At 45.4% G+C, this 24,677-nt stretch overlaps 1 protein-coding gene across 1 annotated transcript in view; it reads right to left on the minus strand.

The window, feature by feature from the left end:
- CPB2 (carboxypeptidase B2) overlaps nt 1-23,994 on the minus strand; it is a 53,555-nt gene extending 29,561 nt beyond the window's left edge. Inside the window, exons 1-4 of the mRNA XM_030200506.1 lie at nt 23,829-23,994; nt 8,119-8,194; nt 4,422-4,546; nt 4,211-4,319 (exon numbers count right to left, since the gene is read on the minus strand). Coding sequence (XP_030056366.1) covers nt 4,211-4,319; nt 4,422-4,546; nt 8,119-8,194; nt 23,829-23,899 — 381 coding nt within the window. The 5' untranslated portion in view covers nt 23,900-23,994. The remainder of the gene's footprint in view (nt 1-4,210; nt 4,320-4,421; nt 4,547-8,118; nt 8,195-23,828) is intronic.
- Between the last annotated feature and the right edge of the window lie 683 nt (nt 23,995-24,677).

Below are 24,677 nucleotides of genomic sequence, written 5' to 3' on the forward strand. Positions count from 1 at the left end.
TCTGCCCAATCTCCTACTGGGAAAGTATATGCCATCAAAACACGGTGCATGCTTTTCTGCTAGTTGGTGTTCTATAAGAGGTGATTTGTGTGCATTCCTGCCACCTAAAGCTAGGTGGTTCCTTATAGAATGTGTGCCGAATTGAGCACCACCAATCATTTTGAAATATTAGCTCCTATGATTCCATTTCTGGTATGTCAAAAATAAATCTCATCATATAGTACTTCAGATTGTCCCTACAAAGAAACAGGCAATAAAAGTATGATTCTTTACTTAAGGATCCTTTTACTAAGGTGCGCTGAAAAATGGCCTTTGGTAGTGTAGACTCGTGTTTTGGGCGCACGCAGAATTATTTTTCAGTGCACCTACAAAAAATGCCTTTTAAAAATTTTTGCCAAAAATGGATGTGCGGCACAATGAAAATTGCCATGCGTCCATTTTGGGTCTGAGACCTTACCGCCAGCCATTGACCTAGCAGTAAAGTCTCACGTGGTAACCGGGTAATGACTGGTTGCGGTAATGACCTATGCACACCAAATGCCACTTGGCACGTGTCCGATATGTGTGGCAGAAAATAAAAATTATTTTTTGGCCACACGTATCGGATGCGCCCCAAAAATAAAATTACCGCAAGAGCCATGCGGTAACTCCATTTTGATGCACATTGGGTGCACATAGAGGCTTACGCAGCTTAGTAAAAGGGCCCCTTAGCTGCATGACATGAGTGTCTTATATAAATATTTGATGTTCTTAAGTAAATGCTTAATGTAAAGCTAGTATGTCCATTTCAGAAGAAAACCAAGCAATGATACATATTTTTTTCTTTTTACCATAATTTGGTGGCTAGAAGTTGTTCGTAGAATCAGTTTTGATGATTTTTATGGTTTTCTCTGCAGTCTTTCCCCAGTCAAAAAATCTGAGGGACTTTTGCCATTGTGGTTGGTGTTATTCTGTAACAGTGGTTTTTCTGTTTGCTGCCTTTTTTTAAATACTATGGAGTTTTCTAGTTATTTGGGATTTCAATGTAACAAGCATATATTAAGGAGGTTAAGGATTAAACTAGCATGCTCTGGAAACATACCTGGCCAGAGGAATGTAAGGAAATATAGCACCAATCTGTGCCATTTACTAATGAGGAAACACTTAAACACACATTGACGCTCATTTACAAAGCACATAGACATACTGGAAAGGTACATAGGAGTCCTTTTACTAAGCTGCGTAAGCGTCTACGCCAAAATGGAGTTATCGCCCGATCACTGAGTGGCTCTTGCGGTAATTTCATTTTTGGCGTGCGTCCGATATGCGCATCTGAAAAATATTTTTTATTTTCGGATGCGTGTAACAGACGCACGCCAAGTGGCATTTGGCGCGCGAAGTTCATTACCTCCCGGTTACCACATGAGTTTTTACCGCTAGGTCAATGGCTGGCGGTAAGGTCTCAGACCCAAAATGGACACGCGGCAATTTTCATTTTGCCGCATGTCCATTTTCGGCAAGAATTTTTAAAAAGGCCTTTTTTACAGGCACGCTAAAAAATGGATCATCGCACACCCAAAACCCGTGCCTACACTACCGCAAGCCATTTTTCAGCGCACCTTTCTAAAAGGATCTCATAGGTTACGATGGTGCTCATTTTCAAAGCAGATAGATGTCTGAAAATGCCTAAAAAAATGTTCATCTGCTAAAAAAGTCCAAATCCTGATTTTGGAAAGTCAGAATTTGGACATTTCACACTGCAGTTCATCTAATAGCAAGGGTTCTGGTTTGGACGGACTACGGAGGGCCCAAAAGTAGGACATCCAACAGAGATTTTTGAATGGGAAGAAACACGCAAGTCTAAAAAGAAGGACATTTTTATCTAGACCTGTTTCAGTTACGTCCAAGTTACAAAATGTTACTCTAATTGAGCAGCTGACCACTGGAGGGATTAAGGCATGACCCTTCCTTAATCCTCTATTGGTTACTGTCCCCCTCCCTCTTACCAGAAAGTGAAACTTTAAGGAAAAGCAGGCTTTATGTCAGCTGCAGGTATTATAGCCATTCTCAAGAAAGCAACAAGCATGTCAGAGGAGTAGCCTAGTGGTTAGTGCAGTGGACTGTGAACCAAAGGACCCATGTTCAAGTCCTATTATAACTCTTGTTTTTTATTTTTCTTATAATTCTGATCCTTCCAGAAACATAAAAATACCTACTGTACCTAAATATATAAGACACCCGCAAGCATCGTTCCATGATGCTTATGATTAAAACTGACTAAACCCTTTTCATGCATCTTAGACTGGGCAGCATCCTGGAAACCACTAAATCCCCTTCCTTCCATACTTTCCCTTCCCAGCTTTTCTATCATAGTTATTGAATTTCTTACTACTACTACTACTACAAATCATTTCTATAGCGCTACCAGTCGTACACAGCGCTTCACAATTGAACATGAAGAAGAGACAGTCCTTGCTCAAGAGAGCTTACAATCTAAATCAGGACAGACAGACAGGACAAATAAGGAATAAGGATAGGAGAGACAGATAGGACACGTGATAAGGGACTATTGATGAGAGGAAGACAAGATAAAGGTTACGAACAAGTGAAAAGTTAGGAGTCAAAAGCAACATTAAACAGGTGGAGCTTGACATAGCATCTCAGGAAGTCTATTCCAGGCATAAGGTGCAGCAAGATAAAAGGAACAGAGTCTGGAGTTAGCGGTGGAAAAGAAGGGTGCAGTTAGGAGAGATTTACCTATCCTCGCAGTTTGTTGTCAACAAACTCCCTTCCTTACATAATTTTATTGTAACCTGCTCAGATAATATTTGATGGGTGGGTTATAAGCCCCAATAAACTTGAATAAACTTGAAATTTGAGGCTATTGAAGTGGCATACATTCACCCATAGGAGGTATTTCACAGGTCCTAGAGGGATCACATTTACAAAAAAAGAGTTATAGGGGGTTTTGAACCTGTATCTCTTCATTTGCAGGCCACTGCACTAACCATTAGACTACTCCTCTCTTCTGCAGAAAAGTCTGTGTTGCCATATTTTTGAAAATGATGCCAGACAGACGGTCATGTCCCTGTTGTTTTTATTTTTATTTTTTTTGTCATTCATAAGTTGGACGGTTCACTTTGGAAAATAGCTATTCATTTTGGGTGTTTTCAGTGCAAAAACACCCATCTCACAGCCATAATAAAACAGGAAATCTAGACATTTTTCATGTTTGGTTATGACTGTGAGATGGATGATATTTTTTGAACGTTTTGAGCAAGGTGGATTTTTGGACTTAGAGTTTTGTTTTTTTTAATGCCCCTGTATGTAAGTTTGTAAGTCTATGTGCTTTGAAAATGAGCACCAAATCTCACATTCTAAGCAGGAATACAAATCAATATACATACATACAAAATGCATAAAAACAACAAAAATCAAACTAAATTCCATAAAACAAGTATTGCGTTCAGTTCTGGTCACCGTATCTCAAGAAAGATATAATGGAATTAGAAAAGGTTCAAAGAAGAGCAACCAAAATGATAAAGGGCATGGAATTCCTCTTGCAAGAGGAAATGCTAAAGAGGTTAGGGCTTTTCAGTTTGGAAAAAAGATGGCTGAGGGAGGATATGATTGAGGTCTACAAAATCCTGAGTGGTGTAGAACAAGTAGATGTAAATTGATTTTTTACTCGTTCCAAAAGTACAAAGACTAGGGAACACTCAAGGAAGTTACACGGAAATACTTTTAAAACAAATAGGAGGAAATATTTTTTCACTCAGCAAATAGATAAGCTCTAGAACTCCTTGCCAGAGGACGTGGTAACAGCGGTTAGCATATCTGGGTTTAAAAAAAGTTTGCACAAATTCCTGGAGAAAAAGTCCATAGTCTGCTATTGAGACAGACATGGGGAAGAAACTGCTTGCCCTGGGATTGGTAGCATGGAATGTTGCTACAATTTGGGTTTCTGCCAGGCATTTGTGACCTGACTTGGCCACTGTTGGAAACAGGATACTGGGCTAGATGGACCATTGTTCTGCCCCAGTATGGCTATTCTTATGTTCTTAAATACTGCAAGGAAATGTAGTTAAAACTGATAACTGCGCCTGTACCAGTAAAAATTCAGATTTTGACCCCAGCATCATTTTGGCTGTCCCTTATAAAGTATCAATGAACAGTGAATGATAACAATAATTAATATATGCAATATTTAGAAGGCAATGATTGGGCTTACCTCCTCCAGAGGATGATACTGTTCATAATAAGATCCAGAAGAGCGAGGGCCAACTGTGATATTGACCATCTGTTTTTCAACGAGTGTTTGCACATCTGAAACCAAGATGCTAAACAGAAGAAAAGACCAAAGGCACAAAGTTATACTTGCTACAAGTTTTAGTATTTACTGTCAAGGTTTTCTTTACTATGAACAAAAATATGAATCCTACCTGTAGCTGATGGAATTCTGGTCAAGCGTGTCTTTAACCTGGCTTACATCAGACACATTTACATAGAAATGAACTTCTTTTTTCTTCGTAATGTGCTCCGGAGAGTCAGGCTGCCAAAGGACGACCTGGGAGGAGGGAGAGGTTGAAGAATGTTATTTATAAGAAAATACACAAATACTATCCAAAGTATTTTTGCATTTTAACATAGAAACACGATGGCAGATAAAGGCCATGTGACCCATCCAGTCTGACCATCCTCTGTAACCTCTAACTCTTCCTTTTCCTAAGCGATCTCACATGCCTTTTTAAATTCTGAAACAGTCCTCGACTCCACAACCTCCACCGGGAGGCCATTCCATGCCTCCACCACCCTTCCTGTGAAATACATGATCTAATGGCCTTACTTATGAAAGCTTATTTATTTTACTGTAAGGACAAAATAGGAGACAGTCTTATTTGAAATCAGACACTCAATATAACTCAAATCTAGGCAGACCACAAGCTACAACTTCCCAGAAACCAACTGGAGTGATGCTAGCAGGTTGGTGGTGGTCAGACGCCATCCAGACGTTTTGTTGGCTGTGTAGATTAGATTATTACATAGCTTTAGTGGGAAAACAAGGTGTTAGAGGGTGAGATTGGGTCTTGAATTAAGTCTGGAAACTAGTATACTCCTCAACCCAGGACTGCAAAAGCACCAGTGAGGAAGACAACAAAAAAATGATTTGGAAAAGCAGCAATATCCTACAAGTTGTCAAGGAGAAGGGTCTAAAGGTGATGATATTATAAAGTAATTATCTGTAGAGCAGCAGCCACTGAATAATGAGAGAGAGACAGAGAGAGTTCTACAATTCTAGCGGTGAGAGTGCTTTACAAAAGTGGAGTAACAAGAGTAGTCATTATCCATTCTCTTGATAACTTGTGTCCTACTGATAGATGCTGTCCGCAACTAAACTGTCCACAAGTTTTACTTGCTGTAACTGTCCGTAACTAAATTTAGTCACATAGACAGGCTCTCGGAGTATTCTATACACCATGTGGAAATTTAGACTTATTCTAGGCATATTTTATTTTGGCACTGATTTTTTAGGCATGATATATAGAATCTAGTCCTGTGTGCGGAAATTGGGCATGCTTAGGTGAAATTTTGGCATATATGTGCCAATGTGTGCAATCCATACGTACACACTATTATTCTTATGACATATGCGTGTAATCAGCATGTAACTGTTGGCGCGTACTTTTTAGAATTACCCTGTATGTGTGTATTTATAAAATCCAGTAGTACATGCATAGTTGCACCTTCCTCAGTGTATGTGTAACTTTCTGTAAGTATATGTGTACTGCTGAGGATAGTTCTGGGAGCCTATTCCAAATATGGGGGAACCATGAATTCACAGTATACAGAGGCATTATGGTATTCTCTGTTTTATTATCCACTTCTTTCAAATTAATCCATAACACTGTATTTGCATTTTGACTGCTGCCATACAGGGAGGTAAGGATTTCCATATATTATCCGTAGTGACTCCACATTCCTTTTCCTAAGTGATAACTGACTTCTAATATGGAATCTAGCTGTGAGTGCCTAGACTGAGGAATTTTTCCCTATGCATCACTTTGCACTTGTCCACATTAAAGTTTCATTTGCTATTTAGATGTTAACCGTGTACACTTAAATGACTTTTTTCTTCATTCTTTTCTTTTCTTTTTCATTTTATTTGAAACAAAATTAACAAATGAGAAAAAGAAAAAACATAACAAAGCCCAATGCCCCTGAATAAATGCAAGTGACATCGGAATTTAAAAATTCAAAACCCTGTAGGCCTGCATCCTCCTTTCCCTGGACACATATTACCACATCTATAGAGCCTACAAAATCTAAACGGAGGAAGAGAAATCCCTAGTCATTCCTGCCTCTCGAGGTTGGTATTTCAAAATGATTCCAGAGGGCCCTGTGGCTGAGCCATTTTGGAGTATAAGCTGTAGAAGTAAATGGCATTGGCCTGAGGGCTGCTGGTGCTATTTTGAAATACCTATCCAGTCAGGCCCAAGCAACCAGGTATAAATTGTTCTCTATCTGGAAACTGAAAACCCTACAAATGGGGTAATATGTGTCCAGAGATTGGTTGGGGCAGGTCCTAGGGACCTTGAACTTTATAATTATGGTGACACTGGGATTTGTGAGTCAAGGGGAGAGGTGGGGCCAGGTTGGACTGGGGCTGGTGGCTGCGTACTATGAAAATGAAATGAAATGAAAGTACATTCCTATTCAATATTCAGTCTCCCAGGGTCCTCTTGCAATTTCTCATTATCCACTCATGTTTAAACAAAGTTGAATAATTTTGTGCCATCTTCAGGTCTGATCACCTCACTTATTGATCCCCTTTCCAGATCATTTATGAATATATAATCAGAACTTGTCCTAGTACAGACATCTGGAGCACTTCATTATGGGGTCCTTTTACGAAGGCATGCTGAAAATGGTTTGCGGTAGTGTAGGGGCGGGTTTTGGGTGTGCGCCGATCCATTTTTTAGCGCACCTGTAAAACAGGCCTCTTTTTTGCCGCAAATGGATGTGCGGCAAAATCAAAATTGCCGCGCATCCATTTTGGGTCTGAGACCTAGCAGTAAAGAATCTGGGCGGTAATGACATATGCGCGTCAAATGCCACTTGGTGTGAGTCTGTTACGTGTGCCAGAAAATAAAAAATATTTTGCGGACACGTGCCAAAATTTAAATTACTGCAAGGGCCATGCGGTAACCAGGAGGTAACTCCAATTTGGTGTTCCTTCGGTGGGTGTATGCACCTACACGGCTTAGTAAAAGGGGCTCTATATGTACTTTTCACTTTGGCTGTAGCGTGACACACAAATAATCGTCACTGCTGATGTATGCCGGGTTTGTATGTGGATTTCAATACAGTTTGCCCTACATTATACAGTTTGCCCTACATTTAATTTAAGGGCTTTTCTGGATTGTGCTCTTTGAAGATTGTTTATGCCATTTGAGCAACCCTTGAGCAACCCAGGTACAAATAAGTACCTGTATATACTATGTAAACTGTTCTGAATGTAACTGCAAAAACCACAGAAAGGCAGTATATCAAGTCCCATTCCCTTTCCTGATGCAGGCTATAAGGCTGAAACATAGCCCATGTCAATCTATTTAAATATATTATCCAGTTTGGAATAATTAAATAAAGATCTATCACCACTGGTTGTTTGTAGGTTTTTCAGTCTCCACTGTTTTTTGTGCCTTGTGCTGCTGTGTGGAGCATTGTTCACTGTTCCTATGCAGTTCTCTATTCACCAGCCCCCTCCTTTGGGAAAACTATTTCACTCTACCAGTTCAAAACAGAACAATGCATTTGATCCCATGACTTCTTAACATCCTGAGGAGCCTCTCAGGAGGGACTCTGAAAATCCAAATATACTATATTGACAGGTTCACCTTTATTGACATGCTTCTTCTTCACTCCTGCAATGAATTTTAACAGCACTTTCTGAACCCTTACTTCATGCAGTTCTCAGCAATAAGAAACAGCCAGTTTAGGTCATATTATGGGAATGTCCTGTACACTTTCAGCAGTACACATTCTGTGACAGGAAACTCTCTGACAATTTGTAATAATAGAGTGAAATGACAAGTACCTGTGAAGGACAGGGGTCTAATTTATATGTAGAGAGCAAATTACCTCAAATGTGGTGGTTAAGTTCTTGAGGACTTCAACTTCTTCATCAGACCGTGGGAAAACCGACAAAACCTGATCACTGGTGTGAAAGTTAATGTTTAGAAAAGGAAGTAGGTTTCAGGGACAGTGATTATTTAGGCAGACATCACAGAAAATGTTGAAAGGCACTTTACATAAAAACATAAAAAATACTGTAACAAATCACAATTAATCAATAAATATATTCCCTGGAAGTATTTTAACCATTAGCATCTCAGGGGTTTTCATCAGCTCCCACACTCAGCTGAAATAAACATACAGATTTATTTTAAGAAATATATGAATAAACTAAATAATGAACATGAAACAATACTATGATACTAATACACTTTCTCCAGGATTCTAAATATGGCACCTTAATTTCTGTGCAGAAATCGAAGCATATTCTATAACAATGCACGCAATTTAATTGGTTAACTAGATGCTCAGCGCTATTAATTGGACCTTAACAAGCTGTTATCAGTACTAATTGGCATTAAGATTTAGGCACACAACTCGCTAAGCGTATTCTGTATTGTGGTGTGCGTAAACTCTAAGTCGCATTGTTGATAAGTTTGCATGGTTATGGGAGTGAAATGGGCGGGTTATGGGCATTTCTATAATGTATGCACGTTGTTATAAAATAAACCCGCTCCCCGCCTAATTTATGTGTTGGGTTTTACACCAGGTTTTAGTTGGCGCAATTGACCGTGACTAAATTTAGTTGCACAGAGCAGCACTCAGCATATTCTATAATGTACACCTAAATTAAACGTACCTTATAGAATATGCTTTGATTTCTACGTGAAAATCGAGGCGCCATATATAGAATGTATTTATTTGCAGCATTTGTATTTCCCACACATTAGCAGGCTCAATGTGGCTTACAAGTCACCGTATTTGGGAGCTCCAATACAGTCAATGTTAAACAAATACAAATAGAATCAGGGTAAGGGAAGGTAGGGGTAAATGGGAACAATAAATGACAAAGATATAAGAAATGACATCTAGCCCTTTAAGCCTAAAATATACTAAGAAATATAAGGCTAGCCAATTTATTACTGAAACACGTTGAGGGGTAAATTCTATAAGTAGTGCCTAAAAATTGGCGCTGAAAATGTAATGCACTTAGCGTGATTCTATATGGAGTAATCACCAGTTATCAGCGCTGATTGGCTCTTTACTCAATTAAGTTATGTATGTAAATTGGACGTATGCCCAATTTAACGTATGTAACTCACTGCACCATATATAGCATCCAGGCCTTGAGGGGGAGCAGTGGCCTAATGGTTACTGCAGTGGGCCTTGATCCTGGCAACCTGAGTTCAATTCCTGCTGCAGCTCCTTGTGACCCTGGGCAAGTCACCTAACCCTCCGTTGCCCCAGGTGCAAAAACTTAGATTGTGAGCCCTCCAGAGACAGAGAAAGTACCTGCATATTATGTGTGCAGCATTGCCTATGTCTAGTAGCACTATAGAAATGATTAGTAGTAGTACTGTCTGTTGTAGCAACTATTGGGTAACATTTTGTTCTACTGACAATACTGGGGGACAAAAGTGGATTAGAAAGGGGTACTGTTATCAAGCTTTTTCTCTGTGTAAAGCTTGTTTTGTATGAAGAAAAGGACTTTAGAACAGTGTGTGTGCATGGAAAATGTGTGCCTACTTTCATGTGATCTGTGTGTAGGCGTTCCTGAGGGTGTTGTTTGGGAGGAGCAAAGGCAGAGTTATGATGTATGCATGTATTTCATAAAATATGCATGTATACATGTAGAGTACACACTCAAATTTACATCTTATTTGGAGCAAGCATACATTTGCTCATTAGCATTTCTGTGCTATTTGGGCTGGATCTGGGAGCCTATTTTATACAGGCACAGAGGCGCTTATGTTGCCTTTATGTCTCCTTGATTGTATTTGGTCTCTGTGAGACCCCCAGACAGGGGTATGGGGTAGCCCTGTGAATAACTCAACCAGACAAAAGATATGAGTGTGAAAATAAATGTGTTATTCACCTGAGTCCTGGAACCTGTTGCTTCACAGGCCAGGAACATCAGATGCAATAGTTTCTCTTATTTAGGAACAGTCTTGAATAGGCCTCTGGCTAGCAGGCCAAGCAGTCTGTGGCTGGTGGCAGGGGCTGCCTGACCATTAGGCCACCTGAGGCAGGGGCCTCGGGTAGCACTCATCAGGACCGGCACTTCGGAGGGGCAGCATCTCCTCCTTCATGGTGCTTTACCTCACAGTGATGTTCCAAACCCGTCAGCCGGCACTCACCTTTTCCCTTTACTGCGGCCACCTCTCTGATGTAACTTCCTGTTTTGTCAGAGGCAGCTACAATAAAGGGAAGAGGTGGGTGCCGGCAGCAGGGCAGTGTATGGGAATTGCTGCCGCTGCTGGGTTTGGAATGTCACCATGAGGTAAAACGCCCTGAAGTGGGGGACAGCTTCTCGGCCCAGGGGGAAGGGGGTGGCATGTTAGCTCTGCCTCAGGCAGCATCTTGCCTTGGGCTGACCCTGGCTGGTGGGGCTGCCCTGCCCCAAACACAGCCTGTTAGTTCTCAAGTTTTCTGAAAACTCGGGTCTGGCTCCAGCCAGACCTCAGCACTGCTTGTAAGCCTTAACAAGAAGCAAAGTTGGCTTACTTCAGCCAGGTCACAGCAGCTAATCATAGTCATAGGTTTGGGCTTCTGTTCTTCCTTCACTGGGTGGCCTCTTTACCCTCAGCCTGGCCCTGTCTTTTAAACTACAGGTATTAACTCCATCCCTCCCGGCTCACTTCCTCCTGGGGCTGGATCAGTGCGCTTAAGGTGGCCCAGGCTAGTTAGAGAGGGACTTTTCTTAAGGGTGAGGGGCAGTATTCTATAAACCCCATCACAGTCTCATATAATAGTGGACTTGTTCTTGGGCACAAGGATTTATACCAACTGAAACCCCGGCATGCAAGCTGGGGGCGGATCCATATTATTCTATAACACTATGCGCATCTTAAAGGAATGCCCTCTGACCCGCACACGTCCCTCCCATCGTTATGCTTCCTTTGCAGATCCATGAGGAAACACTTAGCTGCTATTCTATAAATGGGCACACAAGTGTGCTTTCCTGCGGATCTGCCATTTCTTCTCCGTTTCAGCACCTTGCATCCGTTTGAACACTTTTCTGTGCAGAAGAAGCGCCTAAGGTGACAATATTTAATATGGGGGATAGACTTGCAAACCCTAGTGAAAGCAGCAGACCTAGATATTGTTGGTATTTCAGAGATGTGGCTAAAAGTCCCATAACTGGGAATAAAGGTAGGTAGAAAAGAGAGGGTGCCTGAATGTAGATTGGTCTTCTTTTTAATGTTTTGTTAGACTTTCAATGCCATTGCCTTTAGCCCTTTTTCAAATAACTGGCATTCTGATCTGGTAGCCACCTCAATTTGGCTTTCGCCCCATCATTCAACTGAAACAGCGCTTGCTAAAGTCTCCAATAATCTGTTCCTGGCCAGATCTAAAGGTCTCTATTCTATCCTCATCCTTCTCGATCTATCTGCTGCTTTTGACACTGTTGATCACAGCCTACTCCTTGATACGCTGTCCTCACTTGGATTTCAGGGCTCTGTTCTTTCCTGGTTTTCTTCTTCTCTCTCCCAGCTTACCTTTAGTGTATACTCTAGTGGATCCTCCTCTACTTCTATCCCACTGTCAGTTGGTGTACCTCAGGGATCTGTCCTGGGACCTCTTCTTTTCTCCATCTATACTTCTTCCCTTGGTACTCTGATCTCATCCCATGGTTTTCAGTATCATCTTTACGCTGATGACTCCCAGATCTACCTCTCCACACCAGAAATCTCAGCAGGAATCCAGGCCAAAGTATCAGCCTGCCTGTCTGACATTGCTGCCTGGCTGTCTCAGCGCCATCTGAAACTAAACATGACCAAGTCTGAGCTTCTCATCTTTCCCCCTAAACCAACCTCTCCTCCGCCCCCATTCTCTATTTCTGTGGATAACACTCTCATCCTTCCTGTCTCATCAGCTCCTAACCTTGGGGTCATCATCAACTCCTCCCTCTCCTTCTCTGCACATATTCAGCAAACTGCTAAAACCTGTTGTTTCTTTCTCTATAATATCAGCAAAATTCGCCCTTTCCTTTCTGAGCACACTACCAGAACCCTCATCCACACTCTTATCACCTCTCGTTTAGACTATTGCAACTGCTTCTTACAGGTCTCCCACTTAGCCATCTCTCTCCTCTTCAATCTGTTCAAAATTCTGCTGCACGACTAATATTCCGCCAGTGTTGTTATGCTCATATTAGCCCTCTCCTCAAGTCACTTCACTGGCTTCCTATCCGTTTCCGCATACAGTTCAAACTGCTCTTATTGACCTATAAGTGCATTCACTCTGCAGCTTCTCAGTACCTCTCCACTCTCATCTCTCCCTACATTCCTCCCCGGGAACTCCGTTCACAGGGTAAATCTCTCTTATCTGCACCCTTCTTCTCCACTGCTAACTCCAGACTCTGTTCCTTTTATCTTGCTGCACCATATCCCTGGAATAGACTTCCTGAGCTGGTACATCAAGCTCCATCTCTGGCTGTCTTCAAATCTAAGCTTAAAAAAAACACCTTTTTGATGCTGCTTTTAACTCCTAACCCTTATTCACTTTGTTCAGAACCCTTATTTTATCATCCTCACTTTAATATTCCCTTATCTCTTGTTTGTTCTGTCTGTCTGTCCTAATTAGATTGTAAGCTGTGTCAAGCAGGGACTGTCTCTTCATGTTCAAGTGTACAGTGCTGCGTACGTCTAGTAGCGCTTTAGAAATGATAAGTAGTAGTAGTAGCAGCAGCAGTAGTAGCTTGCAGACATTATAAAGAGATTCCATATGTTTCCAAGTTCCTCATCCCTCCTTATTAGAGCAATTGCAGTATATTTGTTAATATTTTCTTTTTGGACACTGTGAGTTGCTTTGTTGTAGTGGGTATGAAAGGTGGTTATCAAACCAGCAAATAAACTGCACAAAATTCAGGGTGCTTGTTGTCCATTGTGAAGACTGGAGCCTCCTGAATATCCAGCCTAATCCGTTATCAAGGGGAAGGAAGCAGTGTGTGCAAATCTATCTCATGCATATTCATTGTGGATATCCTGAAAACCTGACTAGCTAGATGGACTGTGTTGAAAGGCACTGCACTAGTACATTTTTTAGGTTGTAAAGAGCATGGTTTGTCCTCCCCATGATGAATTTGGTGGTAGTGAGGGAATTCAGGCATCAATTTTGCTTATTTTTTAAATCAAATTACAAGACAGTATTCAGGGAGCCACTTTTCTGCCTGTGACTTATATGGAACTTTGTCAAGGGGAGACAATGTTGTCTAGGGGGGCAGTGGCTTTCAATTTCAATCCGGTCCTCAGGGACTGCCTAGCCAGTCTGGTTTTCAGGATGAATATACCTGAGATGTATTGGCATGCACTTCCTCCATTGCATACAAATCTCTCTCATGCATATTCATGGGGGGATATCCTGAAAACCTAACTAGTCAGGTGGCCCCTGAGAACTAGGTTGAAAACCAGGTGTCTAAGGATAATGGTGGCAGCTTAGTGGACTGTTGCTGGAATATACTTTTTCCCCTTAGAACAGTGAAGAGATTGAGTCAGAAATACAACAAAGGTTACTGTCCATTAGACCCTTGTCCTTGGCAGATTATTAGAATAAATGCCAGAGAGCTTGCATATTTGGGTAGCTCAATTTGTTAATCACTCTCTACATGTTCGCAAATAAATATAAATGTAAGGGTATTTTCTGATGGACTCGGGTTAAGTGGTGTTGATCCCTTTAATGAAAGGAGATGCTGAACAGTACTCAAACTATCGTCCTATGGCAAATATTCCTGTGCTAGCTATTCCCCTGTTTACTAATATGCGTGGCAATGCCAACATAGACCATTTAAAGTGAATGGGCAGTGTCGGTATTAGCGCAGCTCAGTAAACGGGGGGGGGGGGGGGGGTAAGAGAGTTGAGGCAGCAGCTTTTGTAATACTAAAACAGTGCTGGCTACTTTGTTAACTGAATTGAGGACTCTGATAGATGGAGGCCAATGGGCTTTTGTAATGCACCTGGATTTGTCCATAGCTTTTGATCTAGTGTTTCATGATTTATTACTTTCTTATTTAAGGGGTCCTTTTAGTAAGCTGCGGTGAAAAGTGGCCTGTGGAAGTGTGGACGCGTGTTTTTGGTGCACGATGGGTCATTTTCTTCTTGCAGTTGGGAAAAAGGGCATTTTTCGATGGGGCAGTAAATGGCCATGCGCTAAAATTAAAAGTAGTGTGCAGTTATTTACTCCCTGAGCTCTTACAGTCACCCATTGACCTAGCGGTAAGAGATCACATGCTACTCATGTGGTTATCATGCAGCGTGCGTCAATGTGGCTGTGCTGCTGTTACTGGTGGGAATGCCCCCCCCCCCCCCCCCCCCCGCTGTAGAAAATTATTTTCTATCGCAGGAACCAGCACGCACCTATTTCAGAATTACCGCTGGGCACATCTGCTACCCCAGTGGTAGATCTGATTTGGTATGCACTACTTGCGTGTTAGCCCTACCGATATTTGGTCCATTAGACTGTCTTCCAATAAGGGTGTGAATCATGTTAAATTTTTAGAATTTCTATTTAAAATAATGTATAGTTTGGCCCCAGTATGTTTAATCATGTACATCACATACGTTCCCCAATGGCAGTTATGCTCAGCAGGAAAAAGTCATTTGCAGTTGCTAAATGTTAAGCAGTTTGTGGGAGAAACACCAAAGGCCGGATTCTATAAATGGTGTTCAGAATGGGTGCAGAAAAAGGTTGGTGATAAGCACAATTCTATAATAGGCGCACACCCTTTAAAGAATCGAGCTTAGCGCTGATACATGTGTCCTAACTTTGGACACCAGACTTAAAAGCTGCTGGCACCCAAGTTGGGTGTGGAGACCCAGTATTCTCTAACAATGTGGGCAACGTTTCAGAACGCCCCGTCACACTCATGCCCCTCTCATGGCCTGGCTCCTTTTTGAGTTGTGTGCTATGGGATTTTGGGCACCTAGCGTTGCAGAATAGCACACAGCCAGATGTGTGGGCAAATCCTAATTGGTGCCTGTTTAACGTCAGTTGGTACTTAGCAGCCAACTATTGCTCATTAAGCAATTAAATTGCACGCGCATCTCAGGATCGTGTCCAAATTTGGTCACCATATATAGAATCTGGGGGCATAGGACTATAACAAGATGGGGACCAGAAGTAAGGAATTCCCTGCCTATTGACCTGATGTACTTGCCATCTTACGAGGATTTTAGGCATGCTCTTAGAACGTGGCTGTTTCAAAAATATTTATCTTTTTAGCAGTATTTTATTGAGTTGCTTTAGTTGTATTCTGCATATTTGCTTCTGTATATTTTACTGAGTTGTTCTAATTGTATTAATGGTAAGAATTGTAATCATTGAACTAATATATTGTGTTATTGTTTAAAATAATACTCCACATCAACAGTGATATTTTATCAGGAGGTTCTTATTAACTCAACATATAAACCACCTCCCATAAGTTCTGAATTTACCTGAGACCTCAGTGGTGCTACTTACTGAATTTAGATATGTAATCCTTATCATGTGATTAGGGTAGAGGAAGTATAAGTCGCTGGGAGAATGCCGCCATCGTCATTTCAAAAGAATGTGTATGGACGGCTGAGAAATGCCGGTGCCATTTAAATCAGGTAGTTTTAAAGATTTTTTTGAAAGTAATAATGGGGAGGGGATGGCTAGTAATCCCTGTCTTTATTGTTGTAGGGGGTGTTCCTTGAAACAGCTCCAGAGCGAAACACAGTCTATGTTGGATTAAGTAATCCCTTCATTGATTGTTTTTGATTTCATCTTGAGATGAGTATTTCTTTTAATTAATTCTACTGAAGAGCTTCCAAGTTGAACTGTTTTGTAAAAACTAAGAAAAGATAAAAAGAATAACAGAAAAGTATGACATACCTTAGACTGATGAGGAGGTGGGTGTATAAATCTTACTGATTTACACATCTAAGTCCAGTAAGTAGTAACGCTGAGGTCTCTGGTAAATTCAGAACATATGGGAGGTGGTTTATATGTTGGATTGTTTAAAATAAGACATCAAATCTGCCTTGAACCATTGTGGTAAACCAGAATATATATGTTCATATTAAATTAAATTAGTGTCCCCCTCAGGATCTTTTAATAGGAGTTTTGTACACAAAACTGTAAGGAAAATGTCTGGCTAAAGATTGCTCCAAAGTTCAATGAGGGGTCTTGGAGCAGTAGTATTCAGGAGTATCCTAATGAATATGCATGAGATAGATTTGCAAGCCTACTCCCTCCACTGTATCTAAACCTATCTCATGCTTATGCATTAGGCAGTGGCTTAGCAAGGGGGGGGGGGCGGAGGGGCGGTCCGCCTCGGGTGTCAGCTCGGGGGGGGGGGGGGGTGTTCCCTGCCAGCTCCCCCTCCTCGGCAAATCGACACCCCTCCCACCTTTAAAAAGAATATCAGGAGTCGCTGTCACATCCGTCGCTCCCTCCGGCTGCTCCTCCGTGGGAAGCAGGAGCCGGCGTCCACCACAACGAAGGCCGGCTTTCTTGAGGCCACGGCGAGGAGCCGGGGCTCGCCGTGGTGATGGCTGCCCAGTTTGGGGCCGAGACCGGAAGCCGGCGATCGCGGCTGCCAGTCTCTCGATCGCTGGCTATGGGGGCTGTGTTTGCGCCAGTAGGGGAAATGGCGCTGAGGCGCGATGGCCGGCGTCTCCTTCACTCTCGGGCGTGGGCACCCGAAGCTCCGCCTCAAAAGAGTTAGATTGGGAGGCCAGTACGGTAGTCCCGCCTGGGAGGTCGGACAGAGCCAATCAGAAGGGTTCTGTCAATAACCAGGTTCTGATTGGCCGGCTATGCCGACGGGGGCTGGGCGGTTGAATGCTGAACAGTATTTAAGGAACGGACCTGAGATAGGACATTGCTTCAGGTTCTGTTCCCGAGGCCAGTCTCCGTTTGTTCCTGTGCTCCGTTGGTTTCCTAGTGCTTCTGGTTTTGACTTTTGGACTGTTCCTGGTTTACCCTGCTAGCCGCCTGCCTTGACCTCTTGCCTGATTCTGACTACGCTGTTAGCTGCCTGCCCTGAACTGTTGCCTGTTATTGGACGTCTCCATTTTCCATCTGCCCTCTTCTCTCCTGGTTCCAGTCCGGGTCAGTTCGTCAACCCCGTGGTTCCTGAAGTCCCGTTGACTGCCTGCAGCTGGGGCCTCAACCCTTGGTGAACGGCGGTCGCCACGGATGAAGACTTGGGGTTGCACGGCTGTCCTTTGAGGTCCTTCGGGGCCTTACGGGACCTAAGGGCTCACCTTCCTTGTGGACAAGACAGGAACCTGAAGCCATGAGCTCGCCTACGCAACCCGATCTACGGGACCTGGCTAAAATTCTCCAGCAGCAGCAGGAGCAGTTGAACGCCCTGTCGGGGGCCCTGCAGAATGTCTGCTCTCAGCTAACCATGGTCCAGGTGCAGAACCAGGCCGCTGCGGCGCACCAGGTCACCGCAGTGGCTTCCCGTCCGGGAGGGTCCTTCCCGGGACCTCGGTTCCCTGAGCCTACTCGGTTTGATGGTGTCCCCGGAAGCTGCCGGGGGTTCCTCAACCAGTGCAACTTATACTTCAAGATGCAACCAGAAGCTTTTGCCTCAGACCAGAAGAGTGGCCTATGTTATTTCCTTGCTTACGGGACGGGCCCTAGCCCGGGCGTCCCCGCTATGTGAAAAACAAGATCCGCTTTTGGACAACTACGCGGAGTTCCAACGCCGATTTCGCATGGTGTTTGATCTTCCAGGAAGGCCGTCTTCCGCCGCTTCCGAGCTGCTGCGGATCCAACAGGGCGAAGGGACCGTGGCAGACTATGCAATCCGGTTCCGGACTCTGGCGACTGAATTGCGCTGGAATCAGGAGTCCCTATCCGCGATCTTCTTGGAGGGGCTTCAGGATCGAATCAAGGACGAGCTGGCTGGCCGGGAAGTCCCGGGGCAGTTGGACACCTTGATCTCGCTCTGTGTCCGGGTGGATACCCGTTTCCAGGAAAGGGCTAGAGCCCGAGCGGACCGGCGGAGGGGGCCCGGAGGTGGGTCCCGGTCTAGTCGGGTACCTTCCCCCCGACGGGGCTCCAGAGAACTCAGGGAGACCTCTGAGGAACCTATGGTCATCGGCCGTCAACGGTTAACCCCGTCTGAAAGGACTCAACGCCTTCGGGGCGGCCTTTGCCTGTATTGCGGCGAGGCCGGTCATTTCATCTGCACTTGCCCCGCACGGCCGTGAAACGCCACTCCCAAGGCGCCCTGAGGGGAGGGGTCTTGGGGCACTCTAATCCCCTACCAGACCATCTGATAACTCTCCCGGTGACCCTGTGGTGGCAGGAGACAATGGTTCACACCCGAGCTCTCTTGGATTCCGGGGCCGGGGGAAATTTCATTTGTCAGGAACTCTTGTGGCAGATGGGATGGCCTAGACTGCCCTATCGACCCGCTTTGCAAGTGACATCCATCCAGGGAACAGCGTTACCCCAGCCTATCACGGAGGTGACTCCATTTTTGGGGCTCCAGGTGGGGGAAGACCACCGTGAGGAGGCTCAATTTCTGATTTTACCCCGCACCATTCATCCTGTGGTACTGGGCCTGCCCTGGTTACGGCATCACACCCCTGTTATAGATTGGACTTTAGGGAGGATTCAAGTCTGGGGTGGCACCTGCACTGAGGCCTGTTTGAAGGGCCGGGAATCCAGCTGTCCCGCGGTAGTAGCCACTCCTAGAACTGTGTCAGTCTGTCAAGCTGCTCTGCCAGAGGAGTACTGGGAGTTCGCTGATGTGTTTAGTCCCGTGGAAGCGGATGTGCTACCCCCACAACGGTCCTTTGATTGCGCTATTAATCTGATGGCTGACAAGATGCCACCGCGGGGCCGACTCTATACACTGTCCTGAGAGGAATCGAAGGTCATGCAAGCTTACATCCGGGAGAATCTCCAGAAAGGGTTCATTCGTCCCTCCATGTCCCCTGCCGGGGCAGGATTCTTTTTCGTGACCAAGAAGGATGGCTCCTTGAGGCCCTGCATTGACTACCGGGGCCTAAATGCCATCACCGTTATGGACCGATACCCTCTGCCCCTTATTCCGGAGTTGTTTGATCGGCTGCAGGGGGCCCAGATCTTCACTAAGTTGGACCTCCGTGGAGCCTACAACTTGGTCCGTATCCGGCAGGGGGACGAATGGAAAACTGCATTTAATACGCATGAGGGGCACTTCGAGTACCGGGTGATGCCCTTCGGCCTGTGCAACGCTCCAGCAGTGTTCCAGAGGTTCATAAACTTCGCTCTTGAAGACCTGCTTTATGCTACGGTAATTGTTTACCTGGATGACATCCTGATCTTTTCCAAAGATCCCCAAGAGCATGTGGCCCACGTACGGACTGTTCTTCAGCGCTTATGGCAATATCGCTTGTTTGCCAAACTCAGCAAATGCTCATTTCATCAGCAGTCTCTGCCTTTTCTGGGACATATTCTTTTACCTGGGGGTCTGCGAATGGATCCAGACAAACTCCGCGCTATCCGGGAGTGGTCCCAACCCCAAGGCCTGAAGGCGCTGCAACGGTTCCTGGGGTTTGTGAATTACTACCGTCAATTTATTCCTCATTATTCGCAATTGACAGCTCCGCTGACAGCGCTCACTAAGAAGCATGCGGATGTTCGGAACTGGCCGGCTGAGGCGCAAGCAGCATTTAGTCAATTGAAGAAAGAATTTGAATCCGCTCCCATCCTTCAGGCCCCAGATCCTGACAAGCCTTTTGTGGTAGAGGTGGACGCTTCTGCTTTGGGCGCCGGGGCAGTCCTCTCTCAAGTTAACGCCAAGGGCCGGCGTCAACCTTGCTTCTTTTTTTCCCGAAAATTCTCCCCAGCGGAACGCAATTATACTGTGGGAGACAGAGAATTGCTAGCCTTGAAGTTAGCTCTGCAAGAGTGGAGACATCTGCTGGAGGGGGCAGAGCACCGATTTACTGTGATTACGGACCACAAGAATCTTTTGTTTCTGCAGGAGGCCCAAAGGCTGAATCCGCAGCAAGCCTGCTGGTCGCTGTTCTTCGCCAGGTTCCGGTTTCAACTTGTGTTCCGGTCAGCTGCACAGAATACCCCTGCGGACTCCCTCTCCCGAGCCTTTGAAGCTCCAGAGGACATTGAAGAGCCTCATCCTATGTTGGACCCGGCCTGCCTCAGTGTGGCCCCGGGGGGGTCACCCCGATGCGGGAACTTGTGCCTCCACAGGACCGGGAAAAAGTAATGCGTTGGGGACATTCTTCTGTATGGGCCGGACACTTTGGGTTCCAAAAAACCCTCCGTCTGATTTCTCGACAGTACCAATGGCCTTGTATGAAGCAAGATATCCTTCAGTTTGTCACGACCTGCCCTACCTGTGCCCGGATCAAGTCAGTGGTGGGGCGCCCCTGGGGAGATCTGCAGCCCTTGCCCATTCCTGCAGCCCCCTGGGAGGAATTGTCTATGGATTTCATTACGGATCTTCCCCGCTCCCAGGGGCACACTGTGATTTGGGTAGTGGTAGACCGGTTCTCCCGTATGGCACACTTCGTTCCCCTGCCAGGGCTTCCGTCGGCAGCACTGTTAGCTCAACAGTTCATCCAGCATATTTTCCGGCTCCATGGGTTACCAGTCAGGATCATCAGTGACCGCGGAGCCCAGTTCACTTCACGATTCTGGAGAGCCCTGTGTTCTGCTCTGGGGGTTGTTACCCATTTCTCCTCTGCCTACCATCTGCAGACCAACGGGATGGTTGAAAGGATTAACCAAACATTGAAGGGGTTCTTGCGGGCTTTTGTCAACAAGCGGCAAGACAACTGGGCATCCCTTCTTTCGTGGGCCGAGTTCGCCTATAACCACAGTGAACACTCTGCCTCTGGGCAGTCTCCATTTTTCATGGTATATGGACAACATCCGCGGCTTCCTTCGCCCATTCCCTCTGACTCCTCTATGCCCATGGTTACTCAAACCCTGGCTGACCTGCGGGAAGTCTGGAATATGGCCCGAGAGCAACTACAGAAAGCAGCCGCCAGGTATAAGTCGTTTGCTGACCGACACCGGCGCCCTGCCCCGGTTTTGCAGCCGGGGCAAAAGGTATGGCTGAGCACCAAATACCTAAGGCTCCGGGTGCCCTCTCGGAGGCTAGGGCCATGGTACATCGGGCCGTTTGTTATCCAGTCTCGGATCGGAGCTGTGACATACCGCCTGCGGCTACCTAGTACTCTGCGGATCCATAATGCCTTCCATGTTTCTCTGCTGAAGATCTTCCGGGGGTCTAAATGGCATCCACAGAATAAAGAGTCAGTTGTCCCAGAGGCTGACCCCGATCCCGAGTATGAGGTTGAAGAAATCATAGACTCCAAGAAGCGTCGGGGAAAGCTGCTCTACCTGTTATCATGGAAGCATTTCGATCCCGAAGACAATTCCTGGGAGCCGGCTACCAATGTACATGCCCCGGAGTTGGTACGGGCCTTCCATGATCGATATCCTCAAAAACCTGGACCCAGGAGGAGGGGGGCATCCGGGGGGGGATACTGTCACATCCGACGCTCCCTCCGGCTGCTCCTCCGTGGGAAGCAGGAGCCGGCGTCCACCACAACGAAGGCCGGCTTTCTTGAGGCCACGGCGAGGAGCCGGGGCTCGCCGTGGTGATGGCTGCCCAGTCCGGGGCCGAGGCCGGAAGCCGGCGATCACGGCTACCGGTCTCTCGATCGCCGGCTATGGGGGCTGTGTTTGCGCCAGTAGGGGAAATGGCGCTGAGGCGCGATGGCCGGCGTCTCCTTCACTCTCAGGCGCGGGAACCCGAAGCTCTGCCTCAGAGGAGTTAGATTGGGAGGCCAGTACGGTAGTCTCACCTGGGAGGTCGGACAGAGCCAATCAGAAGGGTTCTGTCGATAACCAGGTTCTGATTGGCCGGCTATGCCTACGGGGGTTGGGCGGTTGAATGCTGAACAGTATTTAAGGAACGGGCCTGAGATAGGACATTGCTTCAGGTTCTGTTCCCGAGGCCAGTCTCCGTTTGTTCCTGTGCTCCGTTGATTTCCTAGTGCTTCTGGTTTTGACTTTTGGACTGTTCCTGGTTTACCCTGCTAGCCGCCTGCCTTGACCTCTTGCCTGATTCTGACTACGCTGTTAGCTGCCTGCCCTGAACTGTTGCCTGTTATTGGACGTCTCCATTTTCCATCTGCCCTCTTCTCTCCTGGTCCCAGTCCGGGTCAGTTCGTCAACTCCGCGGTTCCTGAAGTCCCGTTGACCGCCTGCAGCTGGTGAACGGCGGTTGCCGCGGGTGAAGACTTGGGGTTGCACGGCTGTCCTTTGAGGTCCTTCGGGGCCTTACGGGACCTAAGGGCTCACCTTCCTTGCGGACAAGACAGTCGCGCCTGCCCTGCACGTACAAGAAATGTGGACCGTCGGCTCTTCCCTCGCTCTGTCTGTCCCGCCCTCCACTGACAGAACTTCCTATTTCCGCAAGGGCGGGACGGACAGAGCGAGAGAAGAGCCGACAGTCCACATTTCTTGTATGTGCAGGGCAGGCTCGACTCCCGGTATTCTTTTTAAAGGTAGGGTGCGGGAGCTGGTCGTCGGGGGGGGGGGGGGGGGTGTCATCGTGCTGCACCCGGGGGGGGGGGGGGTGCAATGGCAAACAGCCCCGCCCCAGGTGGCAGCCCCCCCTGCTACACCACTGGCATTAGGTATAGCCTGAAAACCTGACTCATTTGTGGCCCTTGAGAACTGAAAGTGAATACCACTGTCCTAAAGAATGAGACCCAAAATTGAAATCAAACAGGTAACTGATATATTGAAAAACTATGCAATCTCTTAAACCAGTCCAGAAGACTGAGTGCTTCATCTGGGAAACAGTGTAGCTATATATTTTAACAACTGAGGTGCTGCTGCTTTTATTTAGGGGCCAGTGGTGTATTTATTCAAGCTGTATGTGTTGCGTATGCACCCCTGTTAGACTCATTCCCCGCCCATACCTTAAAATTATCTCTGCTTCAGTCTTTGCCCTCGCAGTGGCACTCACAGGCTGCCTGCGGCCTGCACCGAGACTTCATCTCTGAACTATCCCACCCTTCACAAAACAGGAATTTGCATCATAGGGCTTCCCAAATCTGTGCTGGAGACCCCACAGCCAGTCAGGTTTTCAGGATATCCACTATAAATATGCATGTGAACCCCACAGCCTGAAAATTTGACCCAGACTACAGATTTGGGCAGCACTGGTCTATGGCATTATACCAGGAAAATGAAACTGGGCAGCCTTACAGTTTCAGCCATCATGTTTCTAAATATTACTTCACTCTGACTTTTTAAATTTCTGTGCACCATACCTATGAAAACTTATCCATAAACATGTAATAAACTGATTTGATTTTCATTTGTTGTAGACCAAGAGAAACAGAACAGTTTTTGAAAATTAACAGGTCTTGCAATTGATTGCTATGAGCATTAGTGATTTATTTTAATGCCCCAAATATGATAAATCTTGTTAACCTTTTTTTTCAGTTCTTCATTTGCCCAGCTGACTAGCACATGAATATTTTTATATGAAGTGAAAAAGTTGGACTTAAAATTCAGAACAAAAAAAGACACTCATTTACCTTTCAAGTGTCAGGACATAACACCTTTCGCTGCAAAAGATCAAAATGAAAAACAAAAGGTAAACCTTCATCTTCCAAAAACGTTGTGGTTGGTGGCTGAGGTCCCGTATTAGAATGATGATGCCGTCTATAATCTGCAGAGATTTTACTGACCTTTAGAAGTTATATTTGCACAGTGGTTAAAATGTAAAACTCACTGCACACCCTGTGATACTGCCTATCCACTTAACATAACTTGTTCTCCCTCTAAACAGTCTGTTTCAAAGAAAACAAGTGGCAACGAAAAAAAACATTATGGGACCGATATTGAGATTGTGGGAGGGAGCAAATCCTGAGATTCAATGCCAGGGTCGTATCCTGTGAACGGTATTGAATGTCCAGGTTTTATGACCGCTAAAAAAACGGCTAAGTTCTTGCAGCCAAAGACCCCCTATTTACGCAGGTCTATTTGGCTGTTAAGCTTAGCAGGTCAGCCAATGAATATTGGCGCTAACCAGCTATGTCATGTGACATAGCCAGTGACTGGGTTAGGTACTAAGGGGGAGATTCTATATATGGTGCCTAAAAATTTGGCACAGAAATCAATGTTGACTAAGCGGATTCTATAAGTGGTGCCTAGATTTCGCTACGGTATATAGAATACGCTTAGTTGATATATCAGTGCCTAAATCTATGTGCCTCCATTACACCACCAATGAAAATGAGGTGTAAATCCTGGTGCGTAGATTTAGGCACATTGGGCCATATGCTATAAGTATGCATGTAAGTTTCAGAACGCCCACAAAACACCCATTTCCCTGTCCATAACCATGCCCCTTTTTGCCTGCGTAAGTTAGAACTTAGGCACAC

Source organism: Microcaecilia unicolor, chromosome 4 (genome assembly GCF_901765095.1).
Source record: "Microcaecilia unicolor chromosome 4, aMicUni1.1, whole genome shotgun sequence".
NCBI classification, from domain to species: Eukaryota; Metazoa; Chordata; class Amphibia; order Gymnophiona; family Siphonopidae; genus Microcaecilia; species Microcaecilia unicolor.